At 38.6% G+C, this 19,159-nt stretch overlaps 1 protein-coding gene across 2 annotated transcripts in view; it reads right to left on the bottom strand.

The window, feature by feature from the left end:
• Pi3K68D (phosphatidylinositol-4-phosphate 3-kinase catalytic subunit Pi3K68D) overlaps window positions 1–19,159 on the bottom strand; it is a 155,114-nt gene that overhangs the window by 8,054 nt on the left and 127,901 nt on the right. For both annotated transcript variants that reach the window (XM_070094677.1, XM_070094679.1), the window contains 2 exons: window positions 18,700–18,900; window positions 3,666–3,868 (listed from right to left, as the gene is read on the bottom strand). In XM_070094677.1, the coding sequence (XP_069950778.1) occupies window positions 3,666–3,868; window positions 18,700–18,900 (404 nt within the window). The remainder of the gene's footprint in view (window positions 1–3,665; window positions 3,869–18,699; window positions 18,901–19,159) is intronic.

Raw genomic sequence — 19,159 nt, 5'->3', positions numbered from 1 at the left:
AGCATAAATAATAGGAGTCCTCAGGTTGTTCTTCAACTCTATACATCCTTGGTTAGGCCTCATTTAGATTATGCTGCACAGTTTTGGTCACCATATTACAGAATGGATATAAATGCTCTGGAAAATGTACAAAGGAGGATGACAAAGTTGATCCCATGTATCAGAAACCTTCCCTATGAGGATAGACTAAGGGCCCTGAATCTGCACTCTCTAGAAAGACGTAGAATTAGGGGGGGATATGATTGAGGTGTATAAATGGAAGACAGGAATAAATAAAGGGGATGTAAATAGTGTGCTGAAAATATCTAGCCTAGACAGGACTCGCAGCAATGGTTTTAAGTTGGAAAAATTCAGATTCAGGAAGGATATAGGAAAGTACTGGTTTGGTAATAGAGTTGTGGATGAGTGGAATAAACTCCCAAGTACAGTTATAGAGGCCAGAATGTTGTGTAGCTTTAAAAATAGGTTGGATAAATACATGAGTGGATGTGGGTGGGTGTGAGCTGGACCTGATAGCTTGTGCTACCAGGTCGGTTGCAGTCTTCCTCCCTTAAGTCAATGTGACCTGACCTGACTAGGTTGGGTGCATTGGCTTAAGCTGGTAGGAGACTTGGACCTGCCTCGCATGGGCCGGTGGGCCTGCTGCAGTGTTCCTTCGTTCTTATGTTCTTATGTTTGCCCTCCACAGCACACACAAATTAGCCTTGAGGACATTGTTTTTCCTGAACACTCTGGGAGTTTCAGAGTGATACACCAATAAAGGCTTCACTTTGCAATCACCACTAGCATTGGCACACATCAACAGAGTAAGCCTGTCTTTCATAGGCTTATGTCCTGGGAGTGCCTTTTCCTCCTGAGTAATGTAGGTCCTGCTTGGCATTTTCTTCCAAAACAGGCCTGTTTCGTCGCAATTAAACACTTGTTCAGGTTTCAAGTCTTCACTGTCTATGTAATCCTTGAATTCCTTCACATACTTTTCAGCTGCTTTTTGGTCCGAACTTGCAGCCTCACCATGCCTAATCACACTATGTATGCCACTACGATTCTTAAATCTTTCAAAGCAACCTTTGCTGGCCTTAAATTCACTCACATCAGCACTAGTTGCAGGCAATTTCTTTACCAAATCATCATGCAACTGCCTAGCCTTTTCACAAATGATCGCTTGAGAGATGCTATCTCCTGCTATCTGTTTTTCATTTATCCACACCAATAACAGTCTCTCAACATTTTCTAACACTTGCAGTCGCTGTTTCGTAATCACAGTTGCACCTTTTGCAAGAACAGCTTCCTTGATTGCCGTTTTCCTGGTCACTATAGTAGAGATGGTTGATTGGGGTTTATTATACAACCTGACCAGCTCCGACACACGCACTCCACTTTCGTACTTTGCAATTATCTCTTTCTTCATTTCAATAGTCATTAGCACCTTTTTTCTCGAAGGGTTGGCATTAGAAGCTTTCTTGGGGCCCATGGTGACTTATTTTGCAGAAACAAGCACCAAAAGCACTGATAATGTGGAATGTACTGAATGTATCCTTAGATGCGCACACACTGGCCGGCTTGTAAACACTGGCACACACGGGGAAGTTCAGGCCACACGTGGACACGTCTCGTACGAATCGTATTGAATACCGGGTTTTTGATCGGATACCGAGGCAAAATTTTTGCGATATAATGCATCGAATACCGGATTTATCGAATACCGATGCCATTGAATACCGGGGGTCCACTGTACCTGAATAAACTTACTTATTTACTTACTTCTATTCTGTCAACTGAGTACAAGAAACAGCCCATTCACCTATTTCAACTACCCAATAAAGTGGTCAGAAATTGGCAATTTGGCCAATTTCACACAAATTTCAACAGATGCCAATTTCAAAATAGGGTCCAGAATAAACAATGCAGACATTCCTAGCACTAAAATAAAATTTTCTCTGTTCACTAGTCACAGCTCCAGGCCCCTCTTATATTACTCTTGCTTATCATTTGGAATTTTTATTCACACAAAAAATAGAAGATTTACCGTTTTGCAGACTACTGAATTATTGTAATAATTGTATAAATAATGTCAATCCATTCTTGACTGCATACTGGAATTTAGACTGGCAGGCACACATGTATTAGAAAGTGACATCATTTGTTTACTCTTGAACATCGCTAGAGAATCGAACATTTCCGCTACTTTGAGCTCAAATTTCACGATATTTTTCGTTGTGAAAGCAATCAAAATCATATTTATTTCTGTAATATTTCTTCCATTTTATCAAATGAGACCAAAAAACGAGAATACAACCATAAAAACCATACGAAAATATACCGCTATGGGGCCGCTAAAGGCTGAGAAATGAACTCCGTTTTTATGATTTGATTTCTTTCATTTTTGGTGTATGTTAAGAAGCATCTTTCCATCATACATTGCCCAAGTTTCAATAAGATAGCCCAACAGAGAAAAAAAAAAAATAATAATAATAATAATATCTATATTTACTACAAGTACATGTACATGGTATACAAGCCTAGCTGACATCAGTGACATACTACTATATAGAAAGCCCCTTGTTATGCTAAGCATTTCAAGCAAACTAGGTCAGTGTCCCAGGATAAGACCCACACCAGTCCACTAACACCCAGGTACCCCTTTACTGATGGGTGAACATACACAACAGGTGTAAAGAAATGCACCCAATGTTTCTACCCTGGCTGGGAATTGAATATTTATCAAAAATCATATATGGCTAGCCCAAGCCAGGTACTAGAAATAAGCCACTTTGTCTGGCTTTTTTTGGGTTATCCTAGGTTCTCTACACACATGCTGCTATGTGTGATAATCTATGTAGAGAAAATAGCTTTTTTGTTTCAGTTTTATGGTGTAGTATGAGTGTATATCACAGTTAGCCCTGTGCTATACTCTGTTTTCTCTAATATAAGCCCCCGAGACAAGGATAGGAGAATGGTACTTGTATCCCATATCCTCTTCAGACCTCCATCGAACTGCTCAGTATTATGCCAAATATTATTCATTCTGGAGTATTTAACATTTTTTTATGTTATTTATATTGTTTATTATGTCATATTAGATCACTTGTGATAGGCATATAAGTAGTAGTGTTGATATTAGTGTAATAATAAGGCATATTCCCCTGCATCATGAGACTGAGCTCATGGTAACCAACAGTGACTTCAAAGCCACCTAATCTTTAATGGACAATGTACTGTGTAGGTGCTTTACACAACGAGAAGCATTTCTTTGATTAGTTGGAACCGTGGCTAGGGCTAAAAATAAGCAGGTTATAACAATAAATGGAGAAAAAGTAATTGGAATGACTTATGCAGCAAGTAGCACCACCAAACAGTACCAGCAGGTTGAAAGGTTGGTGTGGCGACCCTGGAAATTTGAAATTATGCTAGCCAAAATTAGTGCCGAATAACTGGTGGAACTGGATGTCTGATTGCTGATAACAGACCTGTACTGAAGTTAACATTTCCAGGACTTGGAGTCTGGCCAAATGGCTTTCCTGAATCCCCTCATAAATGTAAAATATACTTTATAAATTTCTATGCAATTTATTTGCAGTCTGATTCTTTATTTTTCATTAATTTATTATTTTTTTTTGTGTAATTTTATACTTTCAGAGTATGAGAATCTCGCATCACTGTCATACCTTTATTCTTAAGTTTCCTAATGTGGATGTCTGTATCTTCTTGGTCCCTCAGCAATGGATGAAAAAAAGTGTAAACCAGGTCCGAGTGTGATATCTCTGGGGCCAAATCAAAGAGTGTTGCAAGGAAAAGTTCAATCTCAAGCTTTCGCTTCTCTGCCACAGCCTTCACCTCAGAACGTCCAATCTGTACACCCTTTGGAAGGCTTTGCAAAGCAACAAAAGGAAAGTATATTACAATTAGTATACAGTACATACATACAAATAGTTTAATTTATAACATAAAAAAACAGACCTTACATTAAATTGTATTTCAATTTCTAGATGCTTACCTTGGTTCTTACAAGCAGGAACAGAAAGAAAGAAAGATAGAAAAAAGAAAGAAAGAAAGAAAGAAAAAAAAAACACTAGCTGTCTTTCCAGAATTTTGACTCAAGAAACTACAATCTCCCTCACCTGCTGCCAAATACTTTAATTACACAAACTATTATATTCATGAAGGAGAATTATTCCTTTAGGAGTCAAGGTGCCTGGGAAATAAGAGGTTATCAGGTTTGACCCAAGGAGAGGAAGATAGCTTCAATTTCTTGAATCAAAAATCCTTCACCAGCTTCAATAATTAAAGATTAATTGTACAAAAATACAAACGATGAATACAAGGTTGGAAAACTTTTAAATTAACATTTGTACACATTTTTTTTTTTTTACAAACTTTTATTACAGAGTTCATGACAATTTTAAATTTAATACAAAATTAAGTGCTCAATTATTTCAGTAAAAGTGAACCAGTGATTAACACCTTCACCTCTCCAGTTTTACTGGAGCTTAGTAAAATCAAGGTTTTGTACAGATGCCATCCTGGAAAACTGCACCAATCAAATATAAAGTTATATGAGTAAGACAGAATTGCATTCCAGACACCTCACAAAGTCCCATCATCTTTCACTCCGACTCACAATATATGTCTAACACATTATTATAGTAAAACAATGAAATCAGGGAACAGGTGGGGCTTGAGCATATGGCAAGAGAGTCCTAAAACTCACACGTCCGTTCCCTGATTTGTTTGCAGTCGTGTTATACAATTTTGTGAGTCATTATTACAGATGGTAAGCAACAATGTACTGATTAACCTCCAGTAAGATTTAGCAGGCATAACTGCAAGGTAAATAAAAAAAAAAATCCTGAAATGTAGGCTCAATTACTATTTCTAAAAAAATTGGAACTGTCTAATAGTATTTAAATTAGGTAAATCTACCGAGTATATTTTTAAATTACAATTACCATATTTATAGGAAGAGCTAAAAACCATAGGGATCAAGTGCCTGGAGAATGGGAGGTAGCCAAGTTTGATCTGAGGATGTGGAGAGTAGCTCCAATTCCTTTTAACAAGAACCCTTCAGTATCAAGCCACCTTCCTTGAAAGGCACATTTATCTTGTTAAATACAATAATTTATAGTTGGTTTGGATTTTGAGGTAAGCATGGCTTCCTGAAAGGCTATCTATATACATTCACCTCATATGCAATGTCCCCCAACCCATGCAGCACCAGGAAACCTTTCCCTTGTATTTATAAACTGATATTATCAGCAAAACAGAATCTTCCAAACATGAATAAATCATGGTTCTACTGGATACAATTTTTTTTTTCTTCCAAATATTGGTTTCATCTAACCCATAGATCAAAACTGTGGTAATGGTCAAATAGTGGGAAAATACAACAGGGGTCACAGTATGGCTATAGCACATCTTCCCACAAAGGTACAGAATGTATATGTATTTTTTTTAACACGTTGGCCATCTCCCACCGAGGCAGGGTGACCCAAAAAAGAAACACTTTCATCATCATTTACACATAATCACTGTCCTTGCAGAGGCACACAGATATGACAGTTTAGATGTCACTCCAAACAGCCAATATCCCAAACCCCTAATTTAAAGTACAGGCATTGTACTTCCCACCTCCAGGACTCAAGTCTAGCTAATCAGCTTCCCTGAATCCCTTTGTATAATAAATTTTGTTTCAGATTTGAGTTCATGCTTCAGGGAACACATCTCTTTAAATACTGCTTTAATCTGAGTAAATTAACATTCAGATGATGCTTTGAAAGAAGAGAAATCCTAAGGTAAATTTAATTGAGGGGTCATGTGCTAAGATGAAGACAAAAATAAATCACTAAAAATCTTGTGGATAATTGAAGCTATTAATGAGAGGCCTTTAGAATTTTTTTGTAAACTTGAAGATTCAAGTGTAGAGTATAATACAGTACTGTATCTTGGATCAGTATATCCTGAAGAATCCAAATATAACAAAATCTGTCTTATTTATTAATGTCAGGACTCAGGTGAATCCACTGATGATGAATAGGGATAAGGTAGTGCTGAGTACATAATGACATTGTACATAATGACATCTTCCACCTTAAATGAAGTCAGGCAAGATCCTCTTATTGACTCAAACACAAAATATATCAAAAACATATATTCTTTTATATCAGTAACACACCATCATTCATTCAGCAGCTGTTTCACCAGAAGTATGAGGATACTACAAATCAAATACCCCTCTAAACTGCAACATTCCCACTTAGTCTTCAGAGTGCAGACACCGTACATCTCTTTCAAGTGCGGCTAAGCAGTCACCCTGAATCTCTTCATAAACATTATCTGGCTTACATTCCAACAGCATGTCATAAGTGCCCTTAGAATTAGGGCTAGTAGGTCTCAAAGGTTAAAAAAGGTGGCTATAAGATGGCTACCATCAAAGGTGTTAGGAATGTATATATAGAGATGGAGTAAAGGGTCTGTTATAGAATGGCCCCCACATATAGCCAAACTGATTGAAGGACAGAAGAGTTTTTTGTTAACTATATGCACCAGAACGTAAGTCCTTAAAGGAGAAGTCAGGGATACTGAACTGTCATATCTTGGTGCCTCTGCAAAGACTGATTATGTGTGAATGATGGTGAAAGTGTTTCTTTCTTTTTTTGGGTCACCCTGCCTTGGTGGGAGATGGCCAAAGTGTTTGCAGAATTTGTAGAAAGATGGTAAGTGTATTATTATTATCATTATTTTAAATTATTTTTTTTGTTTCAGGTTTCTTGTCTTCTAAAGATCCTACTTACCAATTACAAGAAAATTATGACAAAGCAGTTTTAATGAAAAGAGGCTATCGAGGGTGGATGTTTACAACCCCAAAGAGTCAGATTCTAGGTAAATCTCAGTCAGTTACTTAGGAAAAAACAATGAAATATTAGTGTAGTTTGTGATACAAAGTATTTTAATAAAACTTCATGCAGAATTGTTAATATCCCCATTGAAATTATTTAAGAAATTAAATTAATTTTAGTTAGCAAATCCCTGTTAAATTCAGCAATGTCTCAAAAATATTACTAAACATCCTATGATATATAGCATGTTTATCAATACTGTAATGAATTTTAAAATAATTATAGCCCAAAGGTAAATTTTAAGGAGGTAAAGAAAAATTATAATTTTACCATATACCTCAAAATTTTTTTTTGAAGCTTAATGTTTAAAGAATTTATATAAAGGATAGTAGCTAATATATTTTAGCTCTACTGACTAATAATATTGTAGTTGTGTTATTCTTTACTGTATTAGGAATTACAATATATCTTTTCATGATTATAGTCTTGATTATAATGTTAATGTTGTTAAATTATAGTATGTCTTGTTCACTTACAGATGGTATCCCCAGTGCAGTAAAGGCTTTTTAAAAAGGCTTCAGACAAACTTGAAGGAGTAACACATGCCTTGAAAAGGAATTAAACATGAATGAAAATTACACAACTCCTGTGAAATTTCAATGATACTAAATGTAAAAAAAAAAATGATCTTGTCAGCATTAAACAGATTAATACCTCGCTGAATTTTTCTATATACTACAATTCGTAGCCATCTTGATAGGCACAGATTGATCAATGAATCTCAACACGGTTTTACAAAGGGGCGTTCCTATCTTATGAATTTACTAACTTTTTTCACTAAAGTGTTTGAGGAGGTAGATCATGGTAATGAATATGATATTGTGTATATGAACTTCAGTAAGGCTTTTGATAGAGTTCCACATCAGAGGCTATTGAGGAAACTTAAGGCACACGGAATAGGAGGAGAAATTTTTTCCTGGGTAGAGGCATGGCTAACAAATAGGCAGCAGAGAGTTTGCATAAATGGGGAGAAATAAGAATGGGGGCACGTCACAAGCGGTGTTCCGCAGGGGTCAGTGTTGGGCCCGCTGTTGTTCACAATTTACATAAATGACATACATTTTTTTTTTTTTTTTTTTTTTTTTTATTATCACACTGGCCGATTCCCACCAAGGCAGGGTGGCCCGAAAAAGAAAAACTTTCACCATCATTCACTCCATCACTGTCTTGCCAGAAGGGTGCTTTACACTACAGTTTTTAAACTGCAACATTAACACCCCTCCTTCAGAGTGCAGGCACTGTACTTCCCATCTCCAGGACTCAAGTCCGGCCTGCCGGTTTCCCTGAATCCCTTCATAAATGTTACTTTGCTCACACTCCAACAGCACGTCAAGTATTAAAAACCATTTGTCTCCATTCACTCCTATCAAACACGCTCACGCATGCCTGCTGGAAGTCCAAGCCCCTCGCACACAAAACCTCCTTTACCCCCTCCCTCCAACCCTTCCTAGGCCGACCCCTACCCCGCCTTCCTTCCACTACAGACTGATACACTCTTGAAGTCATTCTGTTTCGCTCCATTCTCTCTACATGTCCGAACCACCTCAACAACCCTTCCTCAGCCCTCTGGACAACAGTTTTGGTAATCCCGCACCTCCTCCTAACTTCCAAACTACGAATTCTCTGCATTATATTCACACCACACATTGCCCTCAGACATGACATCTCCACTGCCTCCAGCCTTCTCCTCGCTGCAACATTCATCACCCACGCTTCACACCCATATAAGAGCGTTGGTAAAACTATACTCTCATACATTCCCCTCTTTGCCTCCAAGGACAAAGTTCTTTGTCTCCACAGACTCCTAAGTGCACCACTCACTCTTTTTCCCTCATCAATTCTATGATTCACCTCATCTTTCTTAGACCCATCCGCTGACACGTCCACTCCCAAATATCTGAATACATTCACCTCCTCCATACTCTCTCCCTCCAATCTGATATTCAATCTTTCATCACCTAATCTTTTGTTATCCTCATAACCTTACTCTTTCCTGTATTCACCTTTAATTTTCTTCTTTTGCACACCCTACCAAATTCATCCACCAATCTCTGCAGCTTCTCTTCAGAATCTCCCAAGAGCACAGTGTCATCAGCAAAGAGCAGCTGTGACAACTCCCACTTTGTGTGTGATTCTTTATCTTTTAACTCCACGCCTCTTGCCAAGACCCTCGCATTTACTTCTCTTACAACCCCATCTATAAATATATTAAACAACCACGGTGACATCACACATCCTTGTCTAAGGCCTACTTTTACTGGGAAAAAATTTCCCTCTTTCCTACATACTCTAACTTGAGCCTCACTATCCTCGTAAAAACTCTTCACTGCTTTCAGTAACCTACCTCCTACACCATACACTTGCAACATCTGCCACATTGCCCCCCTATCCACCCTGTCATACGCCTTTTCCAAATCCATAAATGCCACAAAGACCTCTTTAGCCTTATCTAAATACTGTTCACTTATATGTTTCACTGTAAACACCTGGTCCACACACCCCCTACCTTTCCTAAAGCCTCCTTGTTCATCTGCTATCCTATTCTCCGTCTTACTCTTAATTCTTTCAATTATAACTCTACCATACACTTTACCAGGTACACTCAACAGACTTATCCCCCTATAATTTTTGCACTCTCTTTTATCCCCTTTGCCTTTATACAAAGGAACTATGCATGCTCTCTGCCAATCCCTAGGTACCTTACCCTCTTCCATACATTTATTAAATAATTGCACCAACCACTCCAAAACTATATCCCCACCTGCTTTTAACATTTCTATCTTTATCCCATCAATCCCGGCTGCCTTACCCCCTTTCATTTTACCTACTGCCTCACGAACTTCCCCCACACTCACAACTGGCTCTTCCTCACTCCTACAAGATGTTATTCCTCCTTGCCCTATACACGAAATCACAGCTTCCCTATCTTCATCAACATTTAACAATTCCTCAAAATATTCCCTCCATCTTCCCAATACCTCTAACTCTCCATTTAATAACTCTCCTCTCCTATTTTTAACTGACAAATCCATTTGTTCTCTAGGCTTTCTTAACTTGTTAATCTCACTCCAAAACTTTTTCTTATTTTCAACAAAATTTGTTGATAACATCTCACCCACTCTCTCATTTGCTCTCTTTTTACATTGCTTCACCACTCTCTTAACCTCTCTCTTTTTCTCCATATACTCTTCCCTCCTTGCATCACTTCTACTTTGTAAAAACTTCTCATATGCTAACTTTTTCTCCCTTACTACTCTCTTTACATCATCATTCCACCAATCGCTCCTCTTCCCTCCTGCACCCACTTTCCTGTAACCACAAACTTCTGCTGAACACTCTAACACTACATTTTTAAACCTACCCCATACCTCTTTGACCCCATTGCCTATGCTCTCATTAGCCCATCTATCCTCCAATAGCTGTTTATATCTTTCCCTACCTGCCTCCTCTTTTAGTTTATAAACCTTCACCTCTCTCTTCCCTGATGCTTCTATTCTCCTTGTATCCCATCTACCTTTTACTCTCAGTGTAGCTACAACTAGAAAGTGATCTGATATATCTGTGGCCCCTCTATAAACATGTACATCCTGAAGTCTACTCAACAGTCTTTTATTTACCAATACATAATCCAACAAACTACTGTCATTTCGCCCTACATCATATCGTGTATACTTATTTATCCTCTTTTTCTTAAAATATGTATTACCTATAACTAAACCCCTTTCTATACAAAGTTCAATCAAAGGGCTCCCATTATCATTTACACCTGGCACCCCAAACTTACCTACCACACCCTCTCTAAAAGTTTCTCCTACTTTAGCATTCAGGTCCCCTACCACAATTACTCTCTCACTTGGTTCAAAGGCTCCTATACATTCACTTAACATCTCCCAAAATCTCTCTCTCTCCTCTGCATTCCTCTCTTCTCCAGGTGCATACACGCTTATTATGACCCACTTCTCGCATCCAACCTTTACTTTAATCCACATAATTCTTGAATTTACACATTCATATTCTCTTTTCTCCTTCCATAACTGATCATTTAACATTACTGCTACCCCTTCCTTTGCTCTAACTCTCTCAGATACTCCAGATTTAATCCCATTTATTTCCCCCCACTGAAACTCTCCTACCCCCTTCAGCTTTGTTTCGCTTAGAGCCAGGACATCCAACTTCTTTTCATTCATAACATCAGCAATCATCTGTTTCTTGTCATCCGCACTACATCCACGCACATTTAAGCATCCCAGTTTTATAAAGTTTTTCTTCTTCTCTTTTTTAGTAAATGTATACAGGAGAACGGGTTACTAGCCCATTGCTCCCGGCATTTTAGTCGCCTCATACGACGCGCATGGCTTACGGAGGAAAGATTCTTTTCCACTTCCCCATGGACAATAGAAGAAATAAAAAAGAACAAGAGCTATTTAGAAAAAGGAAAAAACCTAGATGTATGTATATATATATATATATGCATGTGCGTGTCTGTGAAGTGTGACCAAAGTGTAAGTAGGAGTAGCAAGATATCCCTGTTATCTAGCGTGTTTATGAGACAGAAAAAGAAACCAGCAATCCTACCATCATGCAAAACAGTTACAGGTTTTTGTTTCACAGTCATCTGGCAGGACGGTAGTACTTCCCTGGGTGGTTGCTGTCTACCAACCTACTACCTATATGACATACATGAGGGAATAAATAGCGAAATAAGCAAATTTGCTGATGACACCAAAATAGGCCGTCCAATTCATTCTAATGAGGACACTAGAGCACTCCAGGATGATTTGAATAGACTGATGCAATGGTCGGAGAAGTGGCAGATGCAGTTTAATATTGACAAATGCAAAGTTATAAATGTTGGACAGTTAAATAACCGTGCCACATATAAACTAAATAATGTAGATCTTAATACTACTGATTGTGAAAAGGATTTAGGAGTTCTGGTTAGCAATAATCTAAAACCAAGACAACAGTGCATTCGTGTTGGCAATAAAGCTAACAGAATTCTTGGCTTCATATCTAGAAGTATAAATAATAGAAGTCCTCAGGTTGTTCTTCAACTCTATATATCCTTGGTTAGGCCTCATTTAGACTATGCTGCTCAGTTCTGGTCACCGTATTACAGAATAGATATAAACACTCTGGAAAACGTACAGTGGAGGATGACAAAGATGATCCCATGTATCAGAAGTCTTCCATATGAGTATAGACTGAGGGCCCTGAATCTGCACTCTCTCGAAAGACATAGAATTAGGGGGGATATGATCGAGGTGTATAAATGGAAAACAGGAATAAATAAAGGGAATGTAAATAGCGTGCTGAAAATTTCCAGCCAAGACAGGACTCGCAGCAATGGTTTCAAGTTGGAAAAATTCAGATTCAGGAAGGACATAGGAAAGCACTGGTTTGGTAATAGAGTTGTGGATGAATGGAACAAACTCCCGAGTACAGTTATTCAGGCTAAAACGTTATGTAGTTTTAAAAATAGGTTAGATAAATACATGAGTGGGTGTGAGTTGAACCTGACTAGCTTGTGCTGCTGGGTCTGGTGCCGTGCTCCATCCTTGAGTGGAGGTGACCAGACTGGGTGGGTCATTGGGCTAATCCAGGGGGGGGACATGGACCTGCTCCACATGGGTCAGTAGGCCTGTTGCAGCGTTCCTTCTTTCTTATGTTCTTAAGTGTAACCCCTTTGAAAGAAGGTACTGTAATTCTAGACTATTATTGTATTATTATACAAACAATTTATTTCAATGGATGAACTGTTATGTGTCAAGTTGCACATAGGTTTTACTTTTCACACACTGGCCATCTCCCACAAAGGTAATGTCCCGCAGAGAAGGAAACACATTTACCATCATTCATTCATTAAGCAGATGTCTTGCCAGAAGTGCACAGACATTACAATTTGAATAACTCTCTGAACTGTAACATCTTTCAGAGTACAGGTGCTGTACTTCACACCTCCAGTACTATCTCAATAATTAAAGTAAAGCTCAATTAAATTTTAGGCTTGGGTCACTCCCAAATTTTATACAAGCCATAATTGAAAAACTTAAGCTATAATTATATTTTTTTATTTTTATTAACAAACTGGCTGATTCCCACCAAGGCAGGGTGGCCTGAAAAAGAAAAACTTTCACCATCATTCACTCTATCACTGTCTTGCCAGAAGGGTGCTTTACACTACAGTTTTTAAACTGCAACATTAACACCCCTCCTTCAGAGTGCAGGCACTGTACTTCCCATCTCCAGGACTCAAGTCCGGCCTGCCGGTTTCCCTGAACCCCTTCATAAATGTTACTTTGCTCACACTCCAACAGCACGTCAAGTATTAAAAACCAATTGTCTCCATTCACTCCTATCAAACACGCTCACGCATGCCCGCTGGAAGTCCAAGCCCCTCGCACACAAAACCTCCTTTACCCCCTCCCTCCAACCTTTCCTAGGCCAACCCCTACCCCGCCTTCCTTCCACTACAGACTGATACACTCTTGAAGTCATTCTGTTTCGCTCCGTTCTCTCTACATGTCCGAACCACCTCAACAACCCTTCCTCAGCCCTCTGGACAAGTTTTGGTAATCCCGCACCTCCTCCTAACTTCCAAACTACGAATTCTCTGCATTATATTCACACCACACATTGCCCTCAGACATGACATAGTTTATTACACACAGATCACATGCAAAAATTTACAAAAACCTAATAGATGTTGGTGTCAGCCACCACATCATCAGCCCTACAACCAGAGCCATCGCTAGGGTTGGTGTCACCCGGGGCGGAGTCTATGGTGTCATCCCCATGAAATCCAAGGGTGGGGGGATAGGGGATATAAACTCCAGTTACATCACTGCTGCATGACCAGTGACTAATGTTTAGCAATGAGAACGTTTAAAAGGCCATAAACCAAACTTTATTAATGATAAAATAAATAATCGAAGTAATACTGATGAAATATAAACTCAAATACCACTTTGAGTAGCAACAGATCCTACATTTATTCATCAACAATGAAAAAAAAAAAATTGAAAAATGAAGAAAAACACTAGTTCCGATTTAACCTTGAGTACAGGTAACATCTCAAAGAATCTGATATTTCATATCCTTGCCTTCAATCCTGCAAAACCATCTATCACATCATCAAAATCAATGATTTTCCCTAAACAGGCCTATTTGTACTATGTAATCCTAGAACAGGCTATATAGAAACGAAGAATTTTTCCCTTAGGTCGCTGCAGCATGGTGTTGGCCATTAGTGTTACCTTCTTTAGAGGCTCTATGGTGTCACCCCCTAAATGGTGCCACCCGGGCCCCCCCCCCCCCCGTTACGACGCCTCTGCCTACAACGAGTCACCTCAGGCAAGAACAGCAAGCACAAAAGTGATCCAATGGGATCTCATAATGAACTATGCATGGGTTGCTGCATGATACTATCATACACTTTCCTCTTAAAGAAAGAAAGAAGAAAAAAAAGTGGAGACATATTACTGCTTCTATTAACCACTGGTACTGGAAATCAACTCAATGTAAGGATTTAAAAATAAATATAGTAATAGCAAGATCACTTTAGTATTTCAAATTAAAGCTGCATGCCTTGTAGCTGAAGTTCAGCCCATGCAACAACACCTAGATAAATGCACACAATCCATGGAACGCACACACGTGAATGCACATGCATGCAGATGCACACAGTAACAGATGTAAGACCAGAGAGGGTTGGATGGACTTTTTTTTTTTTTTTTTTTTACTACAAGATGACATTTGATATTGTACCCCACAAGAGGCTGGGCCAAAAACTTGAGATTCAGGCAAGAATAACAGGGAATGTACTCCAGTGGATTAAAGAGTATCTTAGAGGAAGGAAACAAAGAGTGATGGTCAGGCAAGAGAATGGGAAAAGTAACTAGCAGAATTCTGCAAGGATTGGTATTAGGACAAGTACTGTTTCTGGTGTGTGTGAATGACACTGGAGATAGGATTGATTCAGGTGTAGTGGCTCCTTGAGTTATGACACACTTTAGTTACCATAATTTTGAGTTACAATTTACCCCTCATAAAGGAATTTAATTTTGAGTTACACTGAAAAACTTGAGATGTGGTATGTGTATGCAGATGATAGTCAGGGTGTATTGGGGATGGGCCTCAGCCAAGAGACAACACAGGGCAATGAAAACGTCTTGACTGGAATGGTGGTGCAGGTTGTGTTAGAAGTGAATAGGTGGGAGGAAGTGAGAGAGAGAGGAAGATAGAAATGAAGGCAGAGGCACGAGGGAGAGTAAGTAAATATTAAGTCTACAATTCTTTATCAATCTCTGCCTGGCTGCATGGCTGCCTGCCTGCCTGCCTGCCTGCCTGCCCACCCTGTCCTGCCTGCCTGCCCTGTTCTGTCCTGCCTGCCTGCCCTAGCCTGCCTTTTTGGGCATAAGCCTATGAAAAATAGGAATACTCTGATGTTGAGTGCCAATGCCTCTGGAGATTTCAAGCTGATGCCTGTCCTTATTTATCACTTAGAATTCCACCAGTCTTAAAACATTAAGTATCCAAGGGCAGGCTGGGTGTGTTCTGGTATCTTGGAACAAATTACCATAAAACCATATATTTTAGAGATTGAGTTATGATGGTTCTGAGGTAGCACATGTCTTCTGGAATGTATTAATATGGTAACTCAAGGGACTATTGCATATTCTTGTTTGCTGATGTAAAATTATGAGAATCAAAACAAATGAGGAAAAGGAAAGGCCTCAGAATGGTCAAATAAGTGGTTGGTTGACTTCAACCCCACTAAATTAAAGGTAATGAAGATTGGGAAAAGAGCTAAGAAGACCAGAAACAGAGTATAGACTAAGAGGGGATAAGGGCTCACATCAGCCAAATAACCTCTGCAGCCAATGCTCATCTAACAAATCAGGAATCTCAACAAAGGTTCATCCCATGGGCCCTTTATAAAACATATGTTAGGCCCATCTTGAAGTATGCAACACCAGTATGGAAACTGCACCTGGAGAAGCATGTTAAGAAACTGGAGAATGTGCAAAAGTATGGAACAAGGCTTGTTCATAAGCTAAAAGGAGAGGCTAACGGAATTGGCCCTAACAACATTAGAAGAACCGGGGGGCACATGATAACATGGAAAATACTCAGAGAAACTGATTAGGTAGAGAGAGAGAGAGAAAGGCTGTTTGAGAGGCGAGAAACGAGAACTTGAGGACACTGTTGGAAGTTAAAGTCACAGATGAGCTATAGAGATGTTAGAAAATATTTCTTAGTTACAGAATGATCTTGATGAGGAAGTGGTGGAGACAGGCTTCATATATAGTTCTAAGAGCAGGTACAATAGGGCCTATGAGGCTGAGAGGGAGCAAATCTGAAGAGTGGCAAATTAAGAGGCAGGGCCAGGATCTGAGAAAAGGCTCCTGTAACCACAAACAGGCAAGTACAAATAAGCGAGTACACGTACACATGCCCTCATGCACACGCGCACACAAAATCACAAAAACTGGTCAAAAGATAAGAAGCAGAGCCAGGAGCCACAGCTCACCCCTTGGTTCCCTTGACTGTTCAAAATCGGAAATCATTCAAATAAAATATGCTTTAAAGTGCTTTTAATGTTTTAATTAAACTGCTTTTAATGTTTTAGTTAACTTCTTCTTGAAATGTAATGCACAGTAAACTCTCACACAACATGCACTCATGTAGAGCTTTATCAATAAAACACTAATGAAATCTTTTCCATCCTCGTGTATCATTGGAAAAAACTGGTATTGCACTCCACAGAATCTCCCAAAGTTAGGGAAAAAGAAAGCTTAACCCACACTGCATGTCAACTCCTCTTAGAACACAGATTTTACAAGTAATTATTTTTACCCATCCAGTTTTGCGAGTTTTTCTAGTCTTGCAGCCCAGCCTGGCACCAAGCCTGCTGGTTATGTGAGGAAGGTATAATTTTGACTGTGAATCAACCCTATTGTTGCTGTCTTTTGTTGGGGGTTCGGAAGATTACCACAGTTTACATCATACTGAGCATCACCGGCCATCCACACCACTGGGAGAAGAACTCCCATGCCTCAAATCACTGTAGACCTTGATGACCAGCACCACCACTTCCAACCATTTCATTACCATATAAATGAATTTTTCTTGGTTATTACTATCTCAAATCCACTCAACTTCAGTAAACATGTTTTGGTTTAGGTGTGGCAAATTTTTTTTTTTCTTTTTTTTCAACAAGTCGGCTGTCTCCCACCGAGGCAGGGTGATCCAAAAAGAAAATACTTCCATTACCATATAAATGGTATGGTTTACTTTCATCATCACTCAACACTTTCACCTCACTCATACATAATCACTGTCTTTGCAGAGGCGCTCAGATACGACACTTTAGAAGTCCCTCCAAACTGTCAATATCCCTGACCCCTCTAACATGCAGGTATTGTACTTCCCATTTCCAGGACTCAAGTCCAGCTAAATCTATAATTATTTGGCATAATTTGACAAGAAATTGTGGCTTATTTTTACTGATGTTGACACACTGAAGAAGAGGAGGAGGAGGAGGAGGAGGAGGAGGAGGAGGAGGAGGAGGAGGAGGAGGAGGAGGAGGAGGCGGTGGCGGCGGCGGAGGCGGTGGCGGTGGCAGAGGCTGATACTGACTGATACAAGTTGCAATAGATATAGTACAAGGCCACATATTTACATATCAACAAGTAACAGCAACCAGAATTTTTGGTATGATAAAGTAGTTTCATTTAACTTTTTATCCCAATTTCAAAAATTTGTATGGCTTTGTGGAGGTTTAAGGAAGTAACGCAATTTTTCTTGTAAGGTCTTCACAAAATACTGATTTCATGTAAAATGCAATTTTCAGAAAGAGATCTACCAATTTACGTTAAGCACCTACCTTAATTTAACATTCGTTAAAGTGTCATTGGTTACTGTTATTATTGAGTTCTTTAAGATAGTGTTATTCAATCAATGTCTATCTGCTCCGAAAAGGGATTTAAAACTGAAGTGACAAATCTGATTTAGCAAGGCAACTTTCTGTAATATCTGCAATATTTTTCAAGTTGCTGAAAACCTATGATTTCAGCTTTAATGAATCTAAAAATACTCAGCATAATTAACACAGTCTTTTTCCACTTCAAGCATTATATGTTAAAGTACCTTTTACAACTGGAAAACAAGAGCACACAGAAAGACAAATCTCTTTGATTGACATTTCTCTCCAGCATGAGCTTTATCACATCCTATAAAGGAACACAACACTGGAGGATTTTGTCTGAATAACACATGCCTTCCTTCCTAATGCTAATGCATTCTGCACTACACCACCTCAAACTCACTTTACAAATATATGGACCAATACCTGACAACATATCAAATTGTGCACCATCTGTCAACACTATGCATTCCCAAACTTCTTGCTCAAAGTGATGTAGTGATTATTTTTGTAGCATGTATTCTTTATAGGGGTTGATAAAGTTTACATATTGGCAAAATATTATCTAATAAAGATTCACCTTGGTAAGTGTTTGTAGTCTGCTTAATATTCCAATACCTTCTCAGCATACCTACATACCTCTGTTTCTCTATTAAATTCTCAGAAGTTTTATTAACTGTTTTGATATGATTTTCTTCCATCTACTTTACTCATTTTGTAAACTGTACACCTTTTCCATATATAAAAGCAGTAAGGGACAGAAATGTTGAACAACTAATTTTTTATTTTATTAATTTCCAGCTGGGTATGTAAATATCATGTATGTTAAATATTTAATGTAACTTAAACAAAAATAAGACCTTTTATTTCTGTACTTACCCATGTATTCTGGCGAGTGGAAAAATCATACACAATTTCTGATGAAACTCGGAGAATTCCCGATAGGATCGAAAGAGGTATGATGGCTCTCGCTGTCCTTCTCGCTCCACTTCCAAGATATAAACATAATACTTATTTGGGTTGTAGCGCTTCTGGTAGCTATAAAGTCTTACAATGTGAATTTTTCCATCTTGTGCTGCCCTGTAAGTAATCATAACAACCATTAGTTAATCAAATTATAAAATATGTAAAGGATAATCCTCTGAAAAATTATGCAGTCTTATTCTCATGAAGAAATTCTGGATAAATAACACTTCAAAAGTTGCCTGAGTTACCCATTCAAGTACCACAACCAAAAAATTATTCTTAAAATTCCATAAAAGCAACCAATGAACTTTCTCCAAAAATTGATTTTAAGTTCTCCATTAGAGCAACCATTACAGATTTGTCTGAAGAAGAT

The sequence above is a fragment of the Cherax quadricarinatus genome, chromosome 47 (genome assembly GCF_038502225.1).
Source record: "Cherax quadricarinatus isolate ZL_2023a chromosome 47, ASM3850222v1, whole genome shotgun sequence".
NCBI classification, from domain to species: Eukaryota; Metazoa; Arthropoda; class Malacostraca; order Decapoda; family Parastacidae; genus Cherax; species Cherax quadricarinatus.
This window is presented reverse-complemented; position numbering and strand designations above follow the sequence as displayed.